Genomic DNA, 24688 nt, shown 5'->3' on the forward strand with positions numbered 1-24688 from the left:
GGAGATATTCTAGGCCGGGGTCATGACTGTGAGGGTTTGGTGGGATAGCTATAGTGGGACTGGTGATGGTTTTGTAGCTGCGATGTCGCGTTTACGATAGATCGTATTCGACCTGGATAAAGTGAAGAGATATGTGGTGGTATCATGGCTAATGACATTGGCGCCACTCGTAACGACATTTAGCCTTCGAAATCTGCCAACATAAAGTAACAAATTGGAATTTATTGACAACATATGATTGACAGCAAAACTGACGGCCGATTTTGTAGTCCCATGTTCTGCTGCGTCGTTACCAACTTTAATTGCATCCTTCGCGCCTCATCTCTTGCCTGCTCCCCCAGGCTGGTGGGTGACGCTCTGATGGCCGTCGCGTTCCTCTCGTACGCCGGCCCGTTCAACCAGGAGTTTCGCTGCTCGCTGCAGGCCAGCTGGCGCCAAATTCTGCAGTCGCGCGCCATACCGCTGACAGAAAACCTCAACATCATCTCCATGCTGTGTGATAACGCTACGGTGGCAGAGTGGAGCCTGCAGGTCAGTCGGAAGCGGGGTGTTTCTTGTCGAGATGGGAGGGGTCTATAACGAGTGTAACTGAGCCAAGGAAAGGCGATTTTAGTAGTTTGTGCCGCGACGTGGCGGCTTTCCTAAACGTCTGTCAGTTGTGCCGAGCCGGGGATATTTTAGTCTCTGAGTCGGAACGTGGTAACAGGAGGTAAGTCTCGACAACTGGTATCCATCAGCATTGACTGGCTACGACTAATGTCTAATGCCGACCCGTTTCGGGCAAGTATTGCCTGAAGCGTCGACTCTAAAAAATCTCGACTTTTCGTGTTTCGCAAGTTTGACCTAGTTGTTCCCCTTCCTTCCATATCCTGTGTTCCGTCAGCGGTCACGCGGTCACTAACGTCTCGTATGTTTCAGGGTCTGCCCAGTGACGAGTTGTCCATTCAGAACGGCATTGTGGCCACCCAGGCCAGCTGCTACCCACTGATGATCGACCCGCAGGGACAGGGCAAGGCCTGGATCAAAAACAGGGAGGCCACCAACGAACTGCAGGTATGGGGCGGGAGGGAGGGAGAGAGAGAGAGAGAGAGAGAGAGAGAGAGAGAGAGAGAGAGAGAGAGAGAGAGAGAGAGAGAGAGAGAGAGAGAGAGGGGCATTGCTGGCCTTCCGTTAGCTCTGCACTGTAATCGATAAGAATATTCAGCATATCCCGTCCTACCGCGATACTCAGACCTCGCTTCCCCGTACACTCCCCTCACACTCTCCTTCCAAACTCTCCCTCACTCACCCCTCTTCCTTTCGTCACAGATCACGTCCCTCAACCACAAGTACTTCCGTGCTCATCTGGAGGACAGCCTGTCACTGGGCCGGCCGCTACTGATTGAGGATGTAGGAGAGGAGCTCGACCCCGTGCTCGACAACCTGCTGGAGAAGAACTTCATCAAGTCCGGCTCCACCCTCAAGGTAATGGAGTGGCAGTGTGACTGAGGTAGTGTGAGAGGTAGTTGTAGTGATGTTTTCCGGTGGCTACATATTAAGTGGGCATCACACATAAGTGTCCGTCACGTTTAGACCCGGAGCGTGCGTCGTGCTTAGTTGCATAGACCCTCGTAGGTCGATACGTTGGGAACAATATTAAATATTTGTTAGCTGACTGTTACCTAGGCGACCCAGCTGACCACATGCCTATCTTTAAACAGATGGAGAGTAGCTAGTCTAACTGAAGTGAAGCATGTTACAAAATATGAACTAACACTTGAGTCACTAGTGCAGCCCTATTCATCAGTTTCTAACCTGGCTGGAATTAAACCCTTTTGAGCCGGCGTTGTTGTTTTGTTTAGGGAAACTAGGACGCTTCTATCAAGATAACGCATGCCTGTCGGTCTGTAACTTGAGAGACCTGCTTCCAGAGCGCCAATGTGACGGGAACGGTAGACATGAGAATGGCTGGTGGCCACGTCCAGGTTTGTCCGTATCGGCATCTCACGGTTTTGCTCGCTCTCACGTTGTTTTATTTGTGCTCTTTATTCACCGTGTAAGTATTTCTCACTGATTTGATATTTGACGATAATTTGTCGTATCTTTCTAGTGGGTAGTCACTTTAACCAACGGTAGATATGACGTTTGTAAAGAAGAGACTTTTCAGGAAATGCTCACTTTACTAACAGTTATGGCATACTTAATCACTTTCTAACCTTCACATTGAAAAAATCGCAGAGAGATCGTGATATATTTAAGCTGATGCAAGATGTCTAGCATTTGTATAAGGCTTCGCAGAATTGACGGGCTTTGATCGAATGCATTTGCATATACGGAATGAATTTGCGTTCTTATATTGATCGTTTGCAAAATATTTGCTCTCTTACTTTATGAAGCTCAATTGGACTTGTCACTGAATCTTTCTACCGTGTGTTTTTTTCGGCATAAATAAAAATTCATGAATGTACAGATAAATGCACTCCGCATGACCTTCATCCATCTCCACACCAACACATCGATTCCGTCTTCATAAACTTACTGGTCTTTACCTAGCCATGTGGGTATTGGATGTAAGTACTGATAGCCGAACCCAGTTACCAATGTGAAAATATAATCACAAGTATGTCATCATTGGAAGCATATATCATCATCCAGCATTGGTACTGCAGGCCATCCATTTTTTTACGTTACAGGAATAGTTTATGTTTGGATTCGGCTGCGCGTTTTACACGTTCTTTCGCGATCAGTCTTTTTAAAATTGTTTGTTTATGAGAAGTTGAAGTCGAGACCTTGAAACGCACCTTCTTTATTGGAACCCTTATCCTAGAAGCCATCATTCCTCCAAACTTTCAATCACTTTTATGTCAATTGCTCATGTACTGAATAATTATCGATGAAAGCGTCATAACTCAAGCGAAACGCACTGTGTATGAATATGTTCGCTGTTACACCGTGCAAATTACATTGTTTTAGCGGCGTCTAATTATCATTAACAGACGAGTGATAATTACCTCAAATGAGGTTGTGCGCTTCCTGTCAGCTTATCAAGCTCACTGGTGAAACGAGACATTATAACCCGCAAACGACCAGTGCACACTCCCCGATCATTGATTGGTCGTGTCACGTATGACGTCACTGGCGCTGTATCCAGGTGCTGGTTGGCGACAAGGAGTGTGACGTCATGCCGGGCTTCACGCTGTACATCACGACGAAGCTGGCGAACCCGGCGTACAGCCCGGAGGTGGCCGCCAAGACGGCCATCATCGACTTCACCGTCACTGTGCTGGGACTGGAGGACCAGCTGCTCGGTAAAGGAGCGGGACGGAGGTGGGAGAGGGCGGGGGTGGGGAACTCTGGGAATGGGGGAGATTGGGGAATGGGACTAAAAGTAAAAATAGGATGGTTCTCTTGAATATACCCCGCATGAGCTGGGCCAATGTAACCCAGATGTCATTGCCGTCTTCGGGAATTTCTCGATTGTCCGTTCTGCGGTTTTGGTCTGCGGTTATCCCAGTGTGCGCCGCTGACCGTTCCGTCCGCCCCTATTCGCCAGGTCGGGTGATCCGGACTGAGAAGGTGGAGCTCGAGTCGGACCGCGTGGCGCTCATTGAGGCAGTCATGGAGAACAAGCGCAAGACCAAGGCGCTGGAGGACGACCTGCTGTACCGGCTGACGTCCACTCAGGTGGGTCACGGCTGCTCTGGTCTGGTCACAGACGTCACGTCCGCTCACAGAGGTCACAGCAGGTCAACTGAGACGGAACGTGCGGGGGGAAACTGGTCAAACGGATTAGATCGTTCACAGACCGGACCGGATTACAGGGGTCACAACTGCAGGTCAAGGGTTGGACAAACTCACAGATGTGAGAGGTCACATGTCAAATGTCACAGATCGCGTGGGTAAAACAAAGTCAAGTGCGGATATTAACGTTCTAGATGGGTGGCCAGCTGAGGATTTACGCAAGCATAACTACTCAATCATGTAAGAGAGGCGCTTTTTTTCGATAAAGGCTAGATCTGGCGCCACGGTCGTCTTATCGGACACGGCCACCGGGCCCGAAGTTTGAAATGACCCCGGACGTGTTTGCGTGTTTGCATACCAACTGTGGCAACTCTCAGATTCCACAAGCTGTGCCTAAATGCCTCGACAACCTCTGCGTAACTCACAGATGGTTCGCTTTTCCAGTTGTCTTACGCCTCATCTCAGAGAGCAGGCGATTTGGTTATTTACTAACTTATTTGCATCATAGTGATCATCTGCTCTTTATGAGCGAAGCCACTTGGCTGTTCCAGCTGGTAGCGAATAGCTACACTGCTACTTTTCTCCGACTATGTTATACCTACATCCAAAATAAACGTTATGATAAAGCAATATGACGACACTTGTTGTTACATCTCCGCTGGCGCACAATTACCTCTCTGCTTACGTCAGAGTCCCGCCGCTGAGCCGGCGGTGACCTAGGCGACGGAGCCACGCACTCCAAGATTAGCACAGTGGCAGGCAGGAGAAACGCGAGGGCTCGCATCATGGCTGGTCGATGATACTTGCAGTTCTAGTCGTGTGTGAGGGATCGTTAGTAAGTGGCGAGTTATATAACGTATACTGTCCTATAAATCATCGGTAATTATGACAAATTACAAGGTGACACGGAAATACGACGGATGTTATGTTTGTTTCGTCAGGTTTAGCGCATGATTTTCCATGCATAGTTATGGCATGGATGGTGATCTCATGCATGGTAATGGTTAATCGATTCGGGCTGGTTGACCGACTGGCTAGAGAACATGGCAGTTGACACTCCGCTTGGTAATTTTTAGTCTATTGGCATTATCACTTTTAAACCATAATGGCATTTTTCACGGCACGCCGCTACCCGGAAGGGTCGCGTAGAGGCGTGTTGTGTAACAGGGCCTAGATAACAGTCAGTTTCTTCCGTCATGTATGCTCGTTACGATGTCATTTATACCCATTGCCTATTGTCCACATATCCTTTTAGTTGCGCGTGTTGTGTCCGGCTCAGTATCGTGTATCTGACGCTCTGTAAGACGCCTCCCCCCCCCGCAGATTTGTGCGGCCTCTCGCGAGTCCGGTTTGTGGGTAACTGGCGGAAATCCGCAGCGGTATCGCTACTCGTTGGCTCGCTATGGGATAGCGTAGGATTGTTTGACGCTGTTACCGACATGCGATGCAGGTCTATCTTGGGTCTATCCCTACTGGAATGTGTCTGACGTTTGAAAACGAACTGCTGGTGTTGTAGCTGATGGCCCGAAGTGTATTTTCACTCTGCCTTCACCCCAAAAAAGCAGTTTAGCGTGGTACTCGTATGCGTGGTATACAGCACAGCGTTGGCAATTTCAAAAATTCTCGACAGTTCGGAAGTCATGTCATCATGTCAACATGCCGGGTTTCCTCAACACACCTACCACCCGGTCGAGCCTGAGCGGCGCGGCAGTCCGCCGGCTGTTGGGAACGGTGCACACTAATCGTCCGGTCACAATCCCACTGGTCTGTGACGCCTGTTTGGTGACAAGTTGTCACGACTGCTAACGAAGCTAACGGAACTGGCGCAATCGACCGGCCATTCATTTATCACCGGAAGGTGTTTGGTGTCAGGAGTGCGGGGACCTTGATGGGATGGAACATTTTGTGACTGAAGCTTATAATGTTGGGCAGATGTGTGCCTGTCATTCTAATGTGTCCTTTCCCTGTCCGCTACTGGGAGTTAAAATTGATTGCTGTTTACTTCAGTTGCAACTTGCAAACTCATACCGGCCCTGCACGGTCTGTCAACTACTATATCTTCTTGTGATCACTCCGTTCGAACCCTTAATTCTCTTTGCGGTCGGCGGTTTGTCTTTCCCCATGTTCCCAGAGCCGAGAGGCGGTTACCTTTACCGTTCTTCTCGGCCCCAGCACGGGCCGGCCGAACCGGATAGGCTCAGTGGACTCCTATGAGTTTAACCGGCTTGGCGGCGCAGTCTGCGCTATCTCCACGTATGCTGACTGTGTTATATTTGAGGGGCAGAACATTTCGCAACAGAACATGTTAAACGTTCTGATATGAATGATTGACTGGTCACGTGATGCTCATGAACGATATGAGATTACAGCTCAAATTGCTGACTTTTAAAGATATTTCAATCCACTACACACTATGCGAATGCCACTCCAGTATCGCAATTTGCATCATTCACAGGGTATTTGAAGTCCGCATTCAATCGATGCTATACGACCGGGATAATAATCTGACCCGACAGGACACGATGAACTCAGCCACTAACTGCCTATGATGGTGTGTCGTCATAAATTTTTATTGACATTCATGATGACTCCTCGTTTCGCAATTGCCTCACTTCCGCGCTGACATGTAGCTCTTCCCGTCTTGGAGTGGCCACCATCCCCCCCCCCCCCCATGTGCGAATGGCGCTCCGGCTTCGACCTTGCAGAGTCACCACAGCTCGCTCCGGGCAGTACGCACCGGCGGCGTTTCCTCCCAGACGGTGACGGTGATGCAATGCCAGGGGCGATAGCAGGCGCGGTAAAACTGGCGTCCTTCGTCCGTTGCTGTCTCACGTCACTGGTGAAGCGTGTCTTAATTTTTCTTTAGATGGTCTTTTTAACGACGACAGAGACTGTCATCGTGTATCGTTATCGATCGTTCTATTATCTTATCTTTACCCCACACGGGGCTGGCTTGCGCCGCCCCTGTCCGCAACGCATGCGTCCGGCCTGTCCGGCCGGTCGGCGCGCGGCGTGGCTCCACGACCACCTGCCAGATCGGTGTCCGCGTGCCGACGGAGAAGGTGTGGTCGCGGTGAGGGTAACGCTCGTGTGTATTGGGGCAGTGGTGGTACTGGTATCCGTAACCAGGGCTGTGTCTGAAACGGGACGACTGTTAGAATTGACTGCTGCCGAACGGTAATCAGTGACAGACAGCCACCATGCCGTGGAAGCCCATGTATCGCTCGGACATCAAGCTGACGGGGAAGACGGTCGTCATCACCGGTGCCAACACCGGCATCGGTAAGGAGACGGTCCGTGACCTGTACGTGCGCGGCGCGCACGTCATCATGGGCGTGAGGACCGTCTCCAAGGGCGAGGCAGCGCGCTCTGAGATCGAGTCGGCCGCCGGAGAGACAGGCGGAAAGATCGAGGTGTTCCAGCTGGACCTCGAGTCGCTCGCCTCGGTCCGCAGTTTCGCAGAGGCCGTGAACGGAGCTGTGGAGAAGATTGACCTGCTGATCCTGAACGCCGGTAAAATGGCGTGCCCGCGCTCTGAAACTCAGGACGGCTTCGAGAGCCAGCTCGGGACCAACCACTTGGGCCACTTCCTGTTGACGGAGTTACTGCTGGATAAGGTGAAGGCGGCGGCGCCCTCGCGGATCATCGTGCTCAGCTCCTTGGCTCATGAGTCGGGCAAGATGAACTTTGACGACCTGCAGCTGAAGACCGGCTATTCGCCGTGGAAGGCGTACGGCCAGAGCAAGCTGGCGAACGTGCTGTTTGCCAGCGAGCTGGGCCGCCGTCTGGAGGGCACCGGGGTGACCACGTACGCCGTGCACCCGGGCTGGGTGCGTACAGAGCTGGACCGGCATATGCCGGCCTGGCAGAAGGTGCTGGCGACGCCCGCCCGCGCCGTGGTCTCCAAGTCCCCCGTGCAGGGTGCGCAGACGACGCTCTACTGCGCGCTGGAGCCCAGTCTGGCCGACAAGACGGGCCGCTACTACGCCGACTGTCGCGAGAAGACGCCGTCGAGCCGCGCACGACGCCTCGAAGACGCCAAGCGTCTGTGGCAGCTGAGCGAGGAGCTGGTGGGCCTGAGCAGCCGCTGACGGCAGCTGAGCGGGCGGCACGGCCAGGACCAGACGGAACAGGCTGCCGCCGACCCGCTGCCAGAGGTGCAGTGAGACTGGGGGGAGCTAGGAGTCCATGGAGCGACTGATGGATTAGTGATGTCTCAGCTGAGCTGATAGAGTGCAGAGAGAGGAGAGAAACTGCGCTGATGAGCACCGATTCTGGAGGAGGAGTGACGAGGCAGCTTTGCCTTCAGCTGCTGGCTGCTGACGGGAAGAAAGTCAACTTTAGGGGAGATGTGTCGGTTAGGGATTCTCTCAGCCGCTGCTGAAGGGAAGAAAGAGCCTCCTACTTCGACTCCAAGAGGGGTTATAGATCCTAATGCTGCCCTTAGATGTTCTATAAGGGAGGCGGGAGAAGATAGAGAGATTTGAGGCTGCGGCTAAGAATTAATGCCTGTTGTGTTACTTTGTATCTTACTACGATGAAATCCTTACTGACCATTCATGTGTATTATCGATAGCTGGATGTTCGTGTTTGTATGACATAAGTAGGTATACACCGCTTTGACGGTAGCCGGGTCGGGAGTTGGAGTTTCGCTGGACAGGGTCACAGTTGATGCGCTCAATTGTCTCCGAATTGTGGATCAAATGGCTACTCTCCTACGCCAGATCTGAACTGCCTTCCGTGCTCTCTGTTTCCTATGACTTATGAGTGTGGAAGCCTGGAGATGGTCTAGACATGACGATATATCTGTATGAATCTTGGAGATGATATCGTTGATCAAGGCGGATTGTAATGATGATTTGTATAATCGTTAATAATGTGTGTGATGTGATAAGATCAAATCAAATTATTTAGCCAATGTGCTCTATGACACTTCTGATACTGGAACGGAATGTTTGACCCATGACCTAGACTGATTTCACTCTGACCAATTAGAATGTTCTTAAAGTTTCTTAAATTTTATGCCGGAAGTGTTAAGTGTGTTTGATGTTATTCTTCCGCTGATAGGTGAGTCATTTCCTCTCCAAACCGTCGATTGTTCTGTTAATGACATCTTGAAAGCTGCACTGTATATGGTGGAAACAAAACAGACTATTTTCCTAATGTCGCTGCATGCTATGTGGTGTTACGAATAAAGATTACTGTTTTCTATGGCGCATTATGATCTGGCCTGTGGGGAATTTTCACGGCTTTTCGTGTCTCGTGTAGGGACCAGTAACACCGATAAACCGCCGGTTTAGGGGGCCACTTCGCGTGCTCGACAGGCCGTAATGCCCTCTGGGAAGGGGAGGGGATGTGTCACGCTGCTGTATCGACTGACCGTGTGCCGTTGCCATGCCAACCGTGCACTGACGCCGGAGGCTGACCGGATGCCGGACTGACCGCGGCGTGTGCAAACGACACACATTGATCTCGAGAGCAGCGTAATAATGGCGGCACCGAACACTCGGCCTCGGTCCTCGGTCCTCCCGACGGAACGATCATCGTCCTCGGAGAGGACGATGATCGTTCCGTCGGGAGGAGGAAACCATGGTAGGCGAGCGATCTTCGTTCGGTTAAAGGGACCCTACCACCTTAACATTAGTTTTGAGTTGAGATAGCCAAGTTTGCGGCCAGGCTCAGAAACCACCATTTATCTTGGTCGCAACCCCCGCAGCTTTATGGTGTTCAAGAAATTCCTTCCCTTTACTTGCAGGGTGGGACCAGCGTGGTCCCTATCTCTTAACCATTACGGGAATCTGATGACGTCATCAGGCTTTCGAACGTCCGTTAAATGTTTGACTAAAACGTTTTGTACCACGCGGTGGTATATGCTGCTTTGCGCGCAACAAATGCCGCACTTTCAAATAAAGTCGCTAGGAACAGCGGAGATCCCAAAAAGTAAACAAAAGTAAAAGTCTAATATCTTGAAAACCGGTGAATATTTTTCGATGAAATTTGGTAGATATTCGTTTTTGCTCTTTCTGAACCGAGCGACATCACTTTCATGCCAATTCATTAACTTTTTTGAAGGTGGGAGGGTCCCTTTAAGGTGACCGAACGAAGATCCTATTCCTGCTAGGTGATAATGGCTGTAACAATGGCTATGGGAGGCTATAACACTGGCTATAATAGACCTGATTCTGAGTAGTTTCACACATCCACATCTGCTGTTATTAAGAATTGAAAAACAGCCATGCTTCGTACCTACTTCTGCCTGCAGTCTGTAAAAGGCTACAGTCCGCTAAACTATTAGTTTGTCGCTTTACCAGTCACCATTGTCACATATCCAGCTGACGCACCAAAGTATAGTCGCTATGACAGATGTAAAAAGTCCGCATATATTCTGTCGACGCTGCGTGCCTATCGCACCAGTTGCTGAAATAGATGGTTCTTTTCCTAGCTCGAACTACAAAAACTGTGTCGGCTATCCTGTCGATTCACGGTGACTGTCGATTCCGACCCTGGCTATTGAGCTCGTGGGCGCGCCATCATGTGTAAGTAATTTGCTCCCATCATCCGCTGGGTGCGTGTTGATAGTACTGACCGGCTATTATTTCGGAGCGCTGCATACCACCGCGCAACTCGGTTCCTCCGCCTACCAACGCCTGATGTGCGAGCCTCCAAGGCCGGCGGCCTGCTGACTACGGCTGACTTCAGCGCATCCCGCGCCCTCAACTGCAGCCTGTTCAGCCGCGTCAGCTCAGCATCCCAAGCTGCATGGCCATTGGTCAGTGCTGGGTCAGTGCGCACGCCCTATCCACGTGATGAGACTGAGTGCCGGCCCCGGCGCCCCAGCACGCCCAACACCAATGAGCTGTGTCCAACAGAGCATACATCAGCGCTGACATGGACTCCCAGTCTAGACTAGCACTCAGTACCTATTCATCTCCTAAACTACTCTCACCAATGGCCAGTCGAGAACTTTCTGTACGACACACACCCGTCCCCGGTCACCTGAGCGCGTGCACAGTTCGTCGGTGCGTCACGCCACATTTCCGCTGTGTTCGACCGTTCTGCCTAGTCATGCGAGCTGGTCGCGCGTGGCGGAGCGCCGGTGTAGGCACACGGATGCTATCAACTATCCGGTGTGTACGCGCATGGCGTGCCAGGGGTGGCCGTTAGGCGTTGTCACGCTGTGACGGCACAATTAGGGCGGTCACGCCGGTCAGGTCAGGTGTGCGCGTGGTGACCCTCGGACAGCTTAGATGGCCCTCGCTGGGCTTATCTGTTCTTGAGGCAAGTCATCGTGAGCTGTCGCCTATCTTGTTAGGCGTGATATGAACTGATGATTAGGTACGATTTGTGGGACAGAACAGATTGCGATGTTTTTAACAATAAAAGCATTCGTGGCACAATTGACTGTTGTGAATTTTATTAGCGTAGTTGGACGTTATTTTATTGCGTGCGACAGCATACTGACTATGTTTTATGCTAGCTACATGAGACTAGTCACTGTATGGGTTGATGACACTTCTTCTTGTTTATATAGGCGCTGTCACAGTGATAATCATTTTAGTTACCTTTATTGTTTGCTTGCTTTTTTGTGGTTTGGAGGCAGTTTTATTTTGTTCGCGTCCAAACGCATCAGTGTTGTTTCTGCAAAAGACGAGCCGCCGTCCATTTCTATGGAACACACGTCTTTGAACGTCGGAGAATCGCTCCACGATTGGGTCAATCCCTCTGCTGGTCACGTCCGTGAAGTTAGCGTCGTATTCCGCGACGGATTCAGCGTCGAGTCCGAATTTCAACTAAACCCAACCTATCTGATGCAGTTTGGGACGCTGATTCCGAATATCGTATTCATTTCAAAATTCAAGGTCATCTTCAAGGTCAAATCACGAATTGAAATTGAGACCCCGATTTTTCCTACACCGATCGTCCGATCCGATTTCTGAAGGTCGCATTCGAAAGCTAGGGTCAGAATCTCGAATTCCCTAATATATACCTTATTGAAAATATTTGACCTTCAAGGTCAAATCACGGATTGAAATTTTGAGTCCCCCTATTTTTTCTACACCGATCGTCTAATCCAATTTCTGATGGCCGCATTCGATAGCTAGGGTCAGAATCTCGAGTTCCCTAATATATACCTTATTAAAAATATTTGACCTTAAAGGTCAAATCACGGATTGAAATTTTGAGTCCCCCTATTTTTTCTACACCGATCGTCCGATCCAATTTCTGATGGTCGCATTCGATAGTTAGGGTCAGAATCTCGAGTTCCCTAATATATACCTTATTAAAAATATTTGACCTTAAAGGTCAAATCACGGATTGAAATTTTGAGTCCCCCTATTTTTTCTACACCGATCGTCCAATCCAATTTCTGATGGTCGTATTCGATAGCGAGGGTCAGAATCTCGAGTTCCCTAATATATACCTTATTAAAAATATTTGACCTTAAAGGTAAAAAAACGGATTGAAATTTTGAGTCCCCCTATTTTTTCTACACCGATCGTCCAATCCAATTTCTGATGGTCGCATTCGATAGCTAGGGTAAGAATCTCGAGTTCCCTAATATATACCTTATTAAAAATATTTGACCTTAAAGGTCAAATCACGGATTGAAATTTTAAGTCCCCCTATTTTTTCTACACCGATCGTCCGATCCAATTTCTGATGGTCGCATTCGATAGCTAGGGTCAGAATCTCGAGTTCCATAATATATACCTTATTAAAAATATTTGACCTTAAAGGTCAAATCACGGATATTCGACCTTAAAGGTCACATCACGGATTGAAATTTTGAGTCCCCCGATTTTTTCTACACCGATCGTCCGATCCAATTTCTGAAGGTCGCATTCGATAGCTAGGGTCAGAATCTCGAGTTCCTTCATATATACCTTATTAAAAATATTTGACCTTAAAGGTCAAATCACGGATTGAATTTTTGAGTCCCCAATTTTTTCAACACCGATCGTCCGATCCGATTTCTGATGGTCGCATTCGATAGCTAGGGTCAAAATCTCGAGTTCCCTAATATATACCTTATTAAAAATATTTGACCTTAAAGGTCAAATCACGGATTGAAATTTTGAGTCCCCCTATTTTTTCTACACCGATCGTCCGATCCAATTTCTGATGGACGCATTCGATAGTTAGGGTCAGAATCTCGAGTTCCCTAATATATACCTTATTAAAAATATTTGACCTTAAAGGTCAAATCACGGATTGAAATTTTGAGTCCCCCTATTTTTTCTACACCGATCGTCCAATCCAATTTCTGATGGTCGTACTCGATAGCAAGGGTCAGAATCTCGAGTTCCCTTATATATACCTTATTAAAAATATTTGACCTTAAAGGTCAAATCACGGATTGAAATTTTGAGTCCCCCTATTTTTTCTACACCGATCGTCCAATCCAATTTCTGATGGTCGCATTCGATAGCTAGGGTAAGAATCTCGAGTTCCCTAATATATACCTTATTAAAAATATTTGACCTTAAAGGTCGGATCGGATCGGATTGAAATTTTAGATCCCCCTATTTTTTCTACACCGATCGTCCGATCCAATTTCTGATGGTCGCATTCGCTAGCTAGGGTCAAAATTTCGAGTTCCCTAATATATACCTTATTAAAAATATTTGACCTTAAAGGTCAAATCACGGATATTCGACCTTAAAGGTCACATCACGGATTGAAATTTTGAGTCCCCCGATTTTTTCTACACCGATCGTCCGATCCGATTTCTGATGGTCGCATTCGATAGCTAGGGTCAGAATCTCGAATTCCTTACTATGTATCTTATTAAAAATATTTGACCTTAAAGGTCAAATCACGGATTGAAATTTTGAGTCCCCCTATTTTTTTTACACCGATCGTCCGATCCAATTTCTGATGGTCGCATTCGATAGCTAGGGTCAGAATCTCGAGTTCCCTAGTATATTCCTTATTAAAAATATTTGACCTTAAAGGTCAAATCACGGATTGAAATTTTGAGGCCCCTATTTTTTCTACACCGATCGTCTGATCCAATTTCTGATGGTCGCATTCGATAGCGAGGGTCAGAATCTCGAGTTCCCTAATATATACCTTATTAAAAATATTTGACCTTAAAGGTCAAATCACGGATTGAAATTTTGAGTCCCCTATTTTTTCTACACCGATCGTCCAATCCAATTTCTGATGGTCGCATTCGATAGCTAGGGTAAGAATCTCGAGTTCCCTTATATATACCTTATTAAAAATATTTGACCTTAAAGGTCAAATCACGGATTGAAATTTTGAGTCCCCCGATTTTTCCTACACCGATCGTCTGATCCAATTTCTGATGGCCGCATTCGATAGCTAGGGTCAGAATCTCGAGTTCCCTAATATATACCTTATTAAAAATATTTGACCTTAAAGGTCAAATCACGGATTGAAATTTTGAGTCCCCCAATTTTTTCAACACCGATCGTCTGATCCGATTTCTGAAGGTCGCATTCGATAGCTAGGGTCAGAATCTCGAATTCCTTAATATGTACCTTATTAAAAATATTTGACCTTAAAGGTCAAATCACGGATTGAAATTTTGAGTCCCCCTATTTTTTTACACCGATCGTCCGATCCAATTTCTGATGGTCGCATTCGATAGCTAGGGTCAGAATCTCGAGTTCCCTAATATATTCCTTATTAAAAATATTTGACCTTAAAGGTCAAATCACGGATTGAAATTTTGAGTCCCCCTAATTTTTCTACACCGATCGTCTGATCCAATTTCTGATGGTCGCATTCGATAGTTAGGGTCAGAATCTCGAGTTCCCTAATATATACCTTATTAAAAATATTTGACCTTAAAGGTCAAATCACGGATATTCGACCTGAAAGGTCACATCACGGATTGAAATTTTGAGTCCCCCGATTTTTTCTACCCCGATCGTCTGATCCAATTTCTGATGGTCGCATTCGATAGCTAGGGTCAAAATCTCGAGTTTCTTAATATATACCTTATTAAAAATATTTGACCTTAAAGGTCAAATCACGGATTGAAATTTTGAGTCCCCCTATTTTTTCTGCACCGATTGTCCGATCCAATTTCTGATGGTCGCATTCGATAGCTAGGGTCAGAATCTCGAGTTCCCTAATATATATCTTATTAAAAATATTTGACCTTAAAGGTCAAATCACGGATTGAGTTTTTGAGTCCCCCAATTTTTTCAACACCGATCGTCCGATCCGATTTCTGATGGTCGCATTCGATAGCTAGGGTCAGAATCTCGAGTTCCATAATATATACCTTATTAAAAATATTTGACCTTAAAGGTCAAATCACGGATATTCGACCTTAAAGGTCACATCACGGATTGAAATTTTGAGTCCCCCGATTTTTTTCTACACTGATCGTCCGATCCAATTTCTGAAGGTCGCATTCGATAGCTAGGGTCAGAATCTCGAGTTCCTTCTTATAACCTTATTAAAAATATTTGACCTTGAAGGTCAAATCACGGATTGAATTTTTGAGTCCCCCAATTTTTTCAACACCGATCGACCGATCCGATTTCTGATGGTCGCATTCGATAGCTAGGGTCAAAATCTCGAGTTCCCTAATATATACCTTATTAAAAATATTTGACTTGAAATTTTGAGTCCCCCTATTTTTTCTACACCGATCGTCCGATCCAATTTCTGATGGTCGCATTCGATAGTTAGGGTCAGAATCTCGAGTTCCCTAATATATACCTTATTAAAAATATTTGACCTTAAAGGTCATATCACGGATTGAAATTTTGAGTCCCCCTATTTTTTCTACACCGATCGTCTGATCCAATTTCTGATGGTTGCATTCGATACTTTGGGTCAGAATCTCGAGTTCCTTTATATATACCTTATTAAAAATATTTGACCTTAAAGGTTAAATCACGGATTGAAATTTTGAGTCCCCCTATTTTTTCTACACCGATCGTCCAATCGAATTTCTGATGGTCGCATTCGATAGCTAGGGTAAGAATCTCGAGTTCCCTAAAATATACCTTATTAAAAATATTTGACCTTAAAGGTCAAATCACGGATATTCGACCTGAAAGGTCACATCACGGATTGAAATTTTGAGTCCCCCGATTTTTTCTACACCGATCGTCCGATCCGATTTCTGAAGGTTGCATTCGATAGCTAGGGTCAGAATCTCGAATTCCTTAGTATATACCTTATTAAAAATATTTGACCTTAAAGGTCAAATCACGGATTGAAATTTTGAGTCCCCCTATTTTTTCTACACCGATCGTCCAATCCAATTTCTGATGGTCGCATTCGATACCTAGGGTCAGAATCTCGAATTCCTTAATATGTACCTTATTAAAAATATTTGACCTTAAAGGTCAAATCACGGATTGAGATTTTGAGTCCCCCTATTTTTTCTACACCGATCGTCCAATCCAATTTCTGATGGTCGCATTCGATAGCTAGGGTAAGAATCTCGAGTTCCCTAATATATACCTTATTAAAAATATTTGACCTTAAAGGTCAAATCACGGATTGAAATTTTGAGTCCCCCTATGTTTTCTACACCGATCGTCCAATCCAATTTCTGATGGTCGCATTCGATTGCTAGGGTCAGAATCTCGAGTTCCCTAATATATACCTTATTAAAAATATTTGACCTTAAAGGTCAAATCACGGATTGAAATTTTGAGTCCCCCTATTTTTTCTACACCGATCGTCCGATCCAAATTCTGATGGTCGCATTCGATAGCTAGGGTAAGAATCTATCGAATGCGACCATCAGAAATTGCATCAGACGATCGGTGTAGAAAAATTAGGGGGACTCAAAATTTCAATCCGTGATTTGACCTTTAAGGTCAAATATTTTTAATAAGGAATATATAAGGGAACTCGAGATTCTGACCCTAGCTATCGAATGCGACCATCAGAAATTGGATCGGTCGATCGGTGTAGAAAAAATAGGGGGACTCAAAATTTCAATCCGTGATTTGACCTTTAAGGTCAAATATTTTTAATAAGGTACATATTAAGGAATTCGAGATTCTGACCCTAGCTATCGAATGCGACCTTCAGAAATCGGATCGGACGATCGGTGTTGAAAAAATTGGGGGACTCAAAATTTCAATCCGTGATTTGACCTTTAAGGTCAAATATTTTTAATAAGGTATATATTAGGGAACTCGAGATTCTGACCCTAGCTATCAAATGCGGCCATCAGAAATTGGATCAGACGATCGGTGTAGAAAAAATAGGGGGACTCAAAATTTCAATCCGTGATTTGACCTTTAAGGTCAAATATTTTTAATAAGGTATATATTATGGAACTCGAGATTCTGACCCTAACTATCGAATGCGACCATCAGAAATCGGATCGGACGATCGGTGTTGAAAAAATTGGGGGACTCAAAAATTCAATCCGTGATTTGACCTTTAAGGTCAAATATTTTTAATAAGGTATATATTAGGGAACTCGAGATTCTGACCCTAGCTATCGAATGCGGCCATCAGAAATTGGATCAGACGATCGGTGTAGAAAAAATAGGGGGACTCAAAATTTCAATCCGTGATTTGACCTTTAAGGTCAAATATTTTTAATAAGGTATTTATTAGGAAACTCGAGATTCTGACCCTAGCTATCGAATGCGACCATCAGAAATCGGATCGGACGATCGGTGTTGAAAAAATTGGGGGACTCAAAAATTCAATCCGTGATTTGACCTTTAAGGTCAAATATTTTTAATAAGGTATATATTAGGGAACTCGAGATTCTGACCCTAGCTATCGAATGCGACCATCAGAAATTGGATCGGACAATCGGTGCAGAAAAAATAGGGGGACTCAAAATTTCAATCCGTGATTTGAACTTTAAGGTCAAATATTTTTAATAAGGTATATATTAGGAAACTCGAGATTTTGACCCTAGCTATCGAATGCGACCATCAGAAATTGGATCAGACGATCGGGGTAGAAAAAATCGGGGGACTCAAAATTTCAATCCGTGATGTGACCTTTCAGGTCGAATATCCGTGATTTGACCTTTAAGGTCAAATATTTTTAATAAGGTATATATTAGGGAACTCGAGATCCTGACCCTAACTATCGAATGCGACCATCAGAAATTGGATCAGACGATCGATGTAGAAAAAATAGGGGGACTCAAAATTTCAATCCGTGATTTGACCTTTAAGGTCAAATATTTTTAATAAGGTATATATTATGGAACTCGAGATTCTGACCCTAGCTATCGAATGCGACCATCAGAAATCGGATCGGACGATCGGTGTTGAAAAAATCGGGGGACTCAAAATTTCAATCCGTGATGTGACCTTTAAGGTCGAATATCCGTGATTTGACCTTTAAGGTCAAATATTTTCAATAAGGTATATATTAGGGAACTCGAGATTCTGACCCTAGCTATCGAATGCGACCATCAGAAATTGGATCGGACGATCGGTGTAGAAAAAATAGGGGGACTTAAAATTTCAATCCGTGATTTGACCTTTAAGGTCAAATATTTTTAATAAGGTATATATTAGGGAACTCGAGATTCTTACCCTAGCTATCGAATGCGACCATCAGAAATTGGATTAGGCGATCGGTGTAGAAAAAATAGGGGGACTCAAAATTTCAATCCGTTTTTTGACCTTTAAGGTCAAATATTTTTAATAAGGTATATATTAGGGAACTCGAGATTCTGACCCTCGCTATCGAATACGACCATCAGAAATTGGATTGAACGATCGGTGTTGAAAAAATAGGGGGACTCAAAATTTCAATCCGTGATTTGACCTTTAAGGTCAAATATTTTTAATAAGGTATATATTAGGGAACTCGAGATTCTGACCCTAACTATCGAATGCGACCATCAGAAATTGAATCGGACGATCGGTGTAGGAAAAATAGGGGGACTCAAAATTTCAATCCGTGATTTGACCTTTAAGGTCAAATATTTTTAATAAGGTATATATTAGGGAACTCGAGATTCTGACCCTAGCTATCGAATGCGGCCATCAGAAATTGGATCAGACGATCGGTGTAGAAAAAATAGGGGGACTCAAAATTTCAATCCGTGATTTGACCTTGAAGGTCAAATATTTTTAATAAGGTATATATTAGGGAATTCGAGATTCTGACCCTAGCTTTCGAATGCGACCTTCAGAAATTGGATCGGACGATCGGTGTAGAAAAAATCGGGGGACTCAAAATTTCAATCCGTGATGTGACCTTTAAGGTCGAATATCCGTGATTTGACCTTTAAGGTCAAATATTTTTAATAAGGTATATATTATGGAACTCGAGATTCTGACCCTAGCTATCGAATGCGACCATCAGAAATTGGATCGGACGATCGGTGTAGAAAAAATAGGGGGACTTAAAATTTCAATCCGTGATTTGACCTTTAAGGTCAAATATTTTTAATAAGGTATATATTAGGGAACTCGAGATTCTTACCCTAGCTATCGAATGCGACCATCAGAAATTGGATTGGACGATCGGTGTAGAAAAAATAGGGGGACTCAAAATTTCAATCCGTTTTTTTACCTTTAAGGCCAAATATTTTTAATAAGGTATATATTAGGGAACTCGAGATTCTGACCCTCGCTATCGAATACGACCATCAGAAATTGGATTGGACGATCGGTGTAGAATAAATAGGGGGACTCAAAATTTCAATCCGTGATTTGACCTTTAAGGTCAAATATTTTTAATAAGGTACATATTAAGGAATTCGAGATTCTGACCCTAGCTATCGAATGCGACCTTCAGAAATCGGATCGGACGATCGGTGTTGAAAAAAATTGGGGGACTCAAAATTTCAATCCGTGATTTGACCTTTAAGGTCAAATATTTTTAATAAGGTATATACTAGGGAACTCGAGATTCTGACCCTAGCTATCGAATGCGGCCATCAGAAATTGGATCAGACGATCGGTGTAGAAAAAATAGGGGGACTCAAAATTTCAATCCGTGATTTGACCTTTAAGGTCAAATATTTTTAATAAGGTATATATTATGGAACTCGAGATTCTGACCCTAGCTATCGAATGCGACCATCAGAAATCGGATCGGACGATCGGTGTTGAAAAAATTGGGGGACTCAAAAATTCAATCCGTGATTTGACCTTTAAGGTCAAATATTTTTAATAAGGTATATATTAGGGAACTCGAGATTCTGACCCTAGCTATCGAATGCGACCATCAGAAATTGGATCGGACAATCGGTGCAGAAAAAATAGGGGGACTCAAAATTTCAATCCGTGATGTGACCTTTCAGGTCGAATATCCGTGATTTGACCTTTAAGGTCAAATATTTTTAATAAGGTATATATTAGGGAACTCGAGATCCTGACCCTAACTATCGAATGCGACCATCAGAAATTCGATCAGACGATCGGTGTAGAAAAATTAGGGGGACTCAAAATTTCAATCCGTGATTTGACCTTTAACCCGCGCCCTGGTGGGGTCTGTTTATAACGCGACCTGGTGGGGGGGCTATTTTTTGCCCCCCCTCGTATCTCCGAAACTACTGGACGGATGCGAAAAATTCAAACGGCGTTCGAAAGGCCTGTCAAATTTGTCGAGGGAAACCAAATTTTATTGACCTCGGGGTCACTGATGACGTCACAGGTCAGGTCAAAGATGAAATGTTTCACCGTTCACGGGTCTTCTAGGGAATGCGCTATAACACCGAGGAAAACGCATTTTGTCGGGAATCAGCGATAGGGCGTCAGTTGCCTAGTAGATATGTTGCTGTTAGAGGTCACTGGTCATACCAGGTCAGGTCACAGGTCAGGTCACCAAAGGTCACCAAGGGTCACCACATGAACCCAACTTTACTAAGGTTATGCGATGCATGTTTTATGGCCAGTTTTTCATTTCCAACTCAATGGTGTTGGTTATAAGACCATCAGGTACGGTTTAGGTCACTTTCTGGTGGAGGTCAGGTCAAGGTCAGGTCAAAAAAGGTCAAATTTCAAAGTTGATATTTTTGCATAAAATGGGTATTGATTCGATGCAGCTCGTCACGGGGAGTCTAATAGTGGTCTTTGTTTTGCGCTACGAGGTCTAGAATTGCTGAAAATTGAGTTTGAAAATTTGACGTCATCAATTTTGAACAGTTTTTTCGCTATAACTTGGCCAAAAAAGAGGTATCGATCTCAAATTTGGTATGTAGATAGAAGGCGGTAAGGACTATCACATATATTCCGGTTTTTTCGAAATTCAAAAAACTTTTTGGATTTTTTGGCTATTATATTCAAAAAACCTATTTTTTGATTTTTGGGGGTCAAAATCCAAAAATTTCAAAAATCCGAGATAGCAGTTTTGTAGCCCTGTCTATTCTACAGCTTTTATGTCTGTATCATTTTTCTGTATTTGCAAAGCTATAGGCCTGACAGCTCTTCCCGCGAAGCCCTTTTTTGGGTCGAAAACGGCAGAACATGACGTCACTCTGACGTCATTTCCGGCCAACCTATCATAGCCTTTGGAAAAATTTTTGGTCACAATGTGTAAAATTGATGTCCGGGAGGGTACTGAAAGTTTGGTGACGATCGGCGCAGTGGTTCTGGAGATATATCGAAAAGTCTGGAGGGGGGGCAAAAAATAGCCCCCCCCCCCACCAGGGCGCGGGTTAAGGTCAAATATTTTTAATAAGGAATATATTAGGGAACTCGAGATTCTGACCCTAGCTATCGAATGCGACCATCAGAAATTGGATCGGACGATCGGTGTAGAAAAAATAGGGGGACTCAAAATTTCAATCCGTGATTTGACCTTTAAGGTCAAATATTTTTAATAAAGTACATATTAAGGAATTCGAGATTCTGACCCTAGCTATCGAATGCGACCTTCAGAAATCGGATCGGACGATCGGTGTTGAAAAAATTGGGGACTCAAAATTTCAATCCGTGATTTGACCTTTAAGGTCAAATATTTTTAATAAGGTATATATTAGGGAACTCGAGATTCTGACCCTAGCTATCGAATGCGGCCATCAGAAATTGGATCAGACGATCGGTGTAGAAAAAATAGGGGACTCAAAATTTCAATCCGTGATTTGACCTTTAAGGTCAAATATTTTTAATAAGGTATATATTAGGGAACTCGAGATTCTGACCCTCGCTATCGAATGCGACCATCAGAAATTGGATCAGACGATCGGTGTAGAAAAAATAGGGGGACTCAAAATTTCAATCCGTGATTTGACCTTTAAGGTCAAATATTTTTAATAAGGAATATATTAGGGAACTCGAGATTCTGACCCTAGCTATCGAATGCGACCATCAGAAATTGGATCGGACGATCGGTGTAGAAAAAATAGGGGGACTCAAAATTTCAATCCGTGATTTGACCTTTAAGGTCAAATATTTTTAATAAGATACATATTAAGGAATTCGAGATTCTGACCCTAGCTATCGAATGCGACCATCAGAAATCGGATCGGACGATCGGTGTAGAAAAAATCGGGGGACTCAAAATTTCAATCCGTGATGTGACCTTTAAGGTCGAATATCCGTGATTTGACCTTTAAGGTCAAATATTTTCAATAAGGTATATATAAGGGAACTCGAGATTCTGACCCTAGCTATCGAATGCGACCATCAGAAATTGGATCGGACGATCGGTGTAGAAAAAATAGGGGGACTTAAAATTTCAATCCGTGATTTGACCTTTAAGGTCAAATATTTTTAATAAGGTATATATTAGGGAACTCGAGATTCTTACCCTAGCTATCGAATGCGACCATCAGAAATTGGATTAGACGATCGGTGTAGAAAAAATAGGGGGACTCAAAATTTCAATCCGTTTTTTGACCTTTAAGGTCAAATATTTTTTAATAAGGTATATATTAGGGAACTCGAGATTCTGACCCTCGCTATCGAATACGACCATCACAAATTGGATTGGACGATCGGTGTAGAAAAAATAGGGGGACTCAAAATTTCAATCCGTGATTTGACCTTTAAGGTCAAATATTTTTAATAAGGTCTATATTAGGGAACTCGAGATTCTGACCCTAACTATCGAATGCGACCATCAGAAATTGGATCGGAGGATCGGTGTAGGAAAAATAGGGGGACTCAAAATTTCAATCCGTGATTTGACCTTTAAGGTCAAATATTTTTAATAAGGTATATATTAGGGAACTCGAGATTCTGACCCTAGCTATCGAATGCGGCCATCAGAAATTGGATCAGACGATCGGTGTAGAAAAAATAGGGGGACTCAAAATTTCAATCCGTGATTTGACCTTGAAGGTCAAATATTTTTAATAAAGTATATATTAGGGAATTCGAGATTCTGACCCTAGCTTTCGAATGCGACCTTCAGAAATTGGATCGGACGATCGGTGTAGAAAAAATCGGGGGACTCAAAATTTCAATCCGTGATGTGACCTTTAAGGTCGAATATCCGTGATTTGACCTTTAAGGTCAAATATTTTTAATAAGGTATATATTATGGAACTCGAGATTCTGACCCTAGCTATCGAATGCGACCATCAGAAATTGGATCGGACGATCGGTGTAGAAAAAATAGGGGGACTTAAAATTTCAATCCGTGATTTGACCTTTAAGGTCAAATATTTTTAATAAGGTATATATTAGGAAACTCGAGATTCTTACCCTAGCTATCGAATGCGACCATCAGAAATTGGATTGGACGATCGGTGTAGAAAAAATAGGGGGACTCAAAATTTCAATCCGTTTTTTTACCTTTAAGGCCAAATATTTTTAATAAGGTATATACTAGGGAACTCGAGATTCTGACCCTCGCTATCGAATACGACCATCAGAAATTGGATTGGACGATCGGTGTAAAAAAAATAGGGGACTCAAAATTTCAATCCGTGATTTGACCTTTAAGGTCAAATATTTTAATAAGGTACATATTAAGGAAATCGAGATTCTGACCCTAGCTATCGAATGCGACCTTCAGAAATCGGATCGGACGATCGGTGTTGAAAAAAATTGGGGGACTCAAAATTTCAATCCGTGATTTGACCTTTAAGGTCAAATATTTTTAATAAGGTATATACTAGGGAACTCGAGATTCTGACCCTAGCTATCGAATGCGGCCATCAGAAATTGGATCAGACGATCGGTGTAGAAAAAATAGGGGGACTCAAAATTTCAATCCGTGATTTGACCTTTAAGGTCAAATATTTTTAATAAGGTATATATTATGGAACTCGAGATTCTGACCCTAGCTATCGAATGCGACCATCAGAAATCGGATCGGACGATCGGTGTTGAAAAAATTGGGGGACTCAAAAATTCAATCCGTGATTTGACCTTTAAGGTCAAATATTTTTAATAGGGTATATATTAGGGAACTCGAGATTCTGACCCTAGCTATCGAATGCGACCATCAGAAATTGGATCGGACAATCGGTGCAGAAAAAATAGGGGGACTCAAAATTTCAATCCGTGATTTGACCTTTAAGGTCAAATATTTTTAATAAGGTATATATTAGGAAACTCGAGATTTTGACCCTAGCTATCGAATGCGACCATCAGAAATTGGATCAGACGATCGGGGTAGAAAAAATCGGGGGACTCAAAATTTCAATCCGTGATGTGACCTTTCAGGTCGAATATCCGTGATTTGACCTTTAAGGTCAAATATTTTTAATAAGGTATATATTAGGGAACTCGAGATTCTGACCCTAACTATCGAATGCGACCATCAGAAATTGGATCAGACGATCGGTGTAGAAAAATTAGGGGGACTCAAAATTTCAATCCGTGATTTGACCTTTAAGGTCAAATATTTTTAATAAGGAATATATTAGGGAACTCGAGATTCTGACCCTAGCTATCGAATGCGACCATCAGAAATTGGATCGGACGATCGGTGTAGAAAAAATAGGGGGTTTCAAAATTTCAATCCGTGATTTGACCTTTAAGGTCAAATATTTTTAATAAAGTACATATGAAGGAATTCGAGATTCTGACCCTAGCTATCGAATCCGACCTTCAGAAATCGGATCGGACGATCGGTGTTG

At 44.2% G+C, this 24688-nt stretch overlaps 2 protein-coding genes across 2 annotated transcripts in view; both read left to right on the plus strand.

The window, feature by feature from the left end:
* The window catches only part of LOC122394305 (dynein axonemal heavy chain 5-like), an 87912-nt gene that overhangs the window by 46930 nt on the left and 16294 nt on the right, over positions 1-24688 (plus strand). Inside the window, exons 54-58 of the mRNA XM_043391081.1 lie at positions 342-531; positions 919-1053; positions 1309-1464; positions 3131-3287; positions 3533-3663. Of these exons, the coding sequence (XP_043247016.1) occupies positions 342-531; positions 919-1053; positions 1309-1464; positions 3131-3287; positions 3533-3663 (769 nt within the window). The remainder of the gene's footprint in view (positions 1-341; positions 532-918; positions 1054-1308; positions 1465-3130; positions 3288-3532; positions 3664-24688) is intronic.
* LOC122394316 (retinol dehydrogenase 12-like) lies at positions 6738-8908 on the plus strand. Its single transcript, XM_043391103.1, has one exon. The coding sequence runs from the start codon at positions 6921-6923 to the stop codon at positions 7809-7811; it is 891 nt and encodes a 296-aa protein (XP_043247038.1). The 5' UTR covers positions 6738-6920; the 3' UTR covers positions 7812-8908.

The sequence above is a fragment of the Amphibalanus amphitrite genome, unplaced genomic scaffold, assembly GCF_019059575.1.
Source record: "Amphibalanus amphitrite isolate SeventyFive unplaced genomic scaffold, NRLGWU_Aamphi_draft 000584F_arrow, whole genome shotgun sequence".
Classification (NCBI taxonomy): domain Eukaryota; kingdom Metazoa; phylum Arthropoda; class Thecostraca; order Balanomorpha; family Balanidae; genus Amphibalanus; species Amphibalanus amphitrite.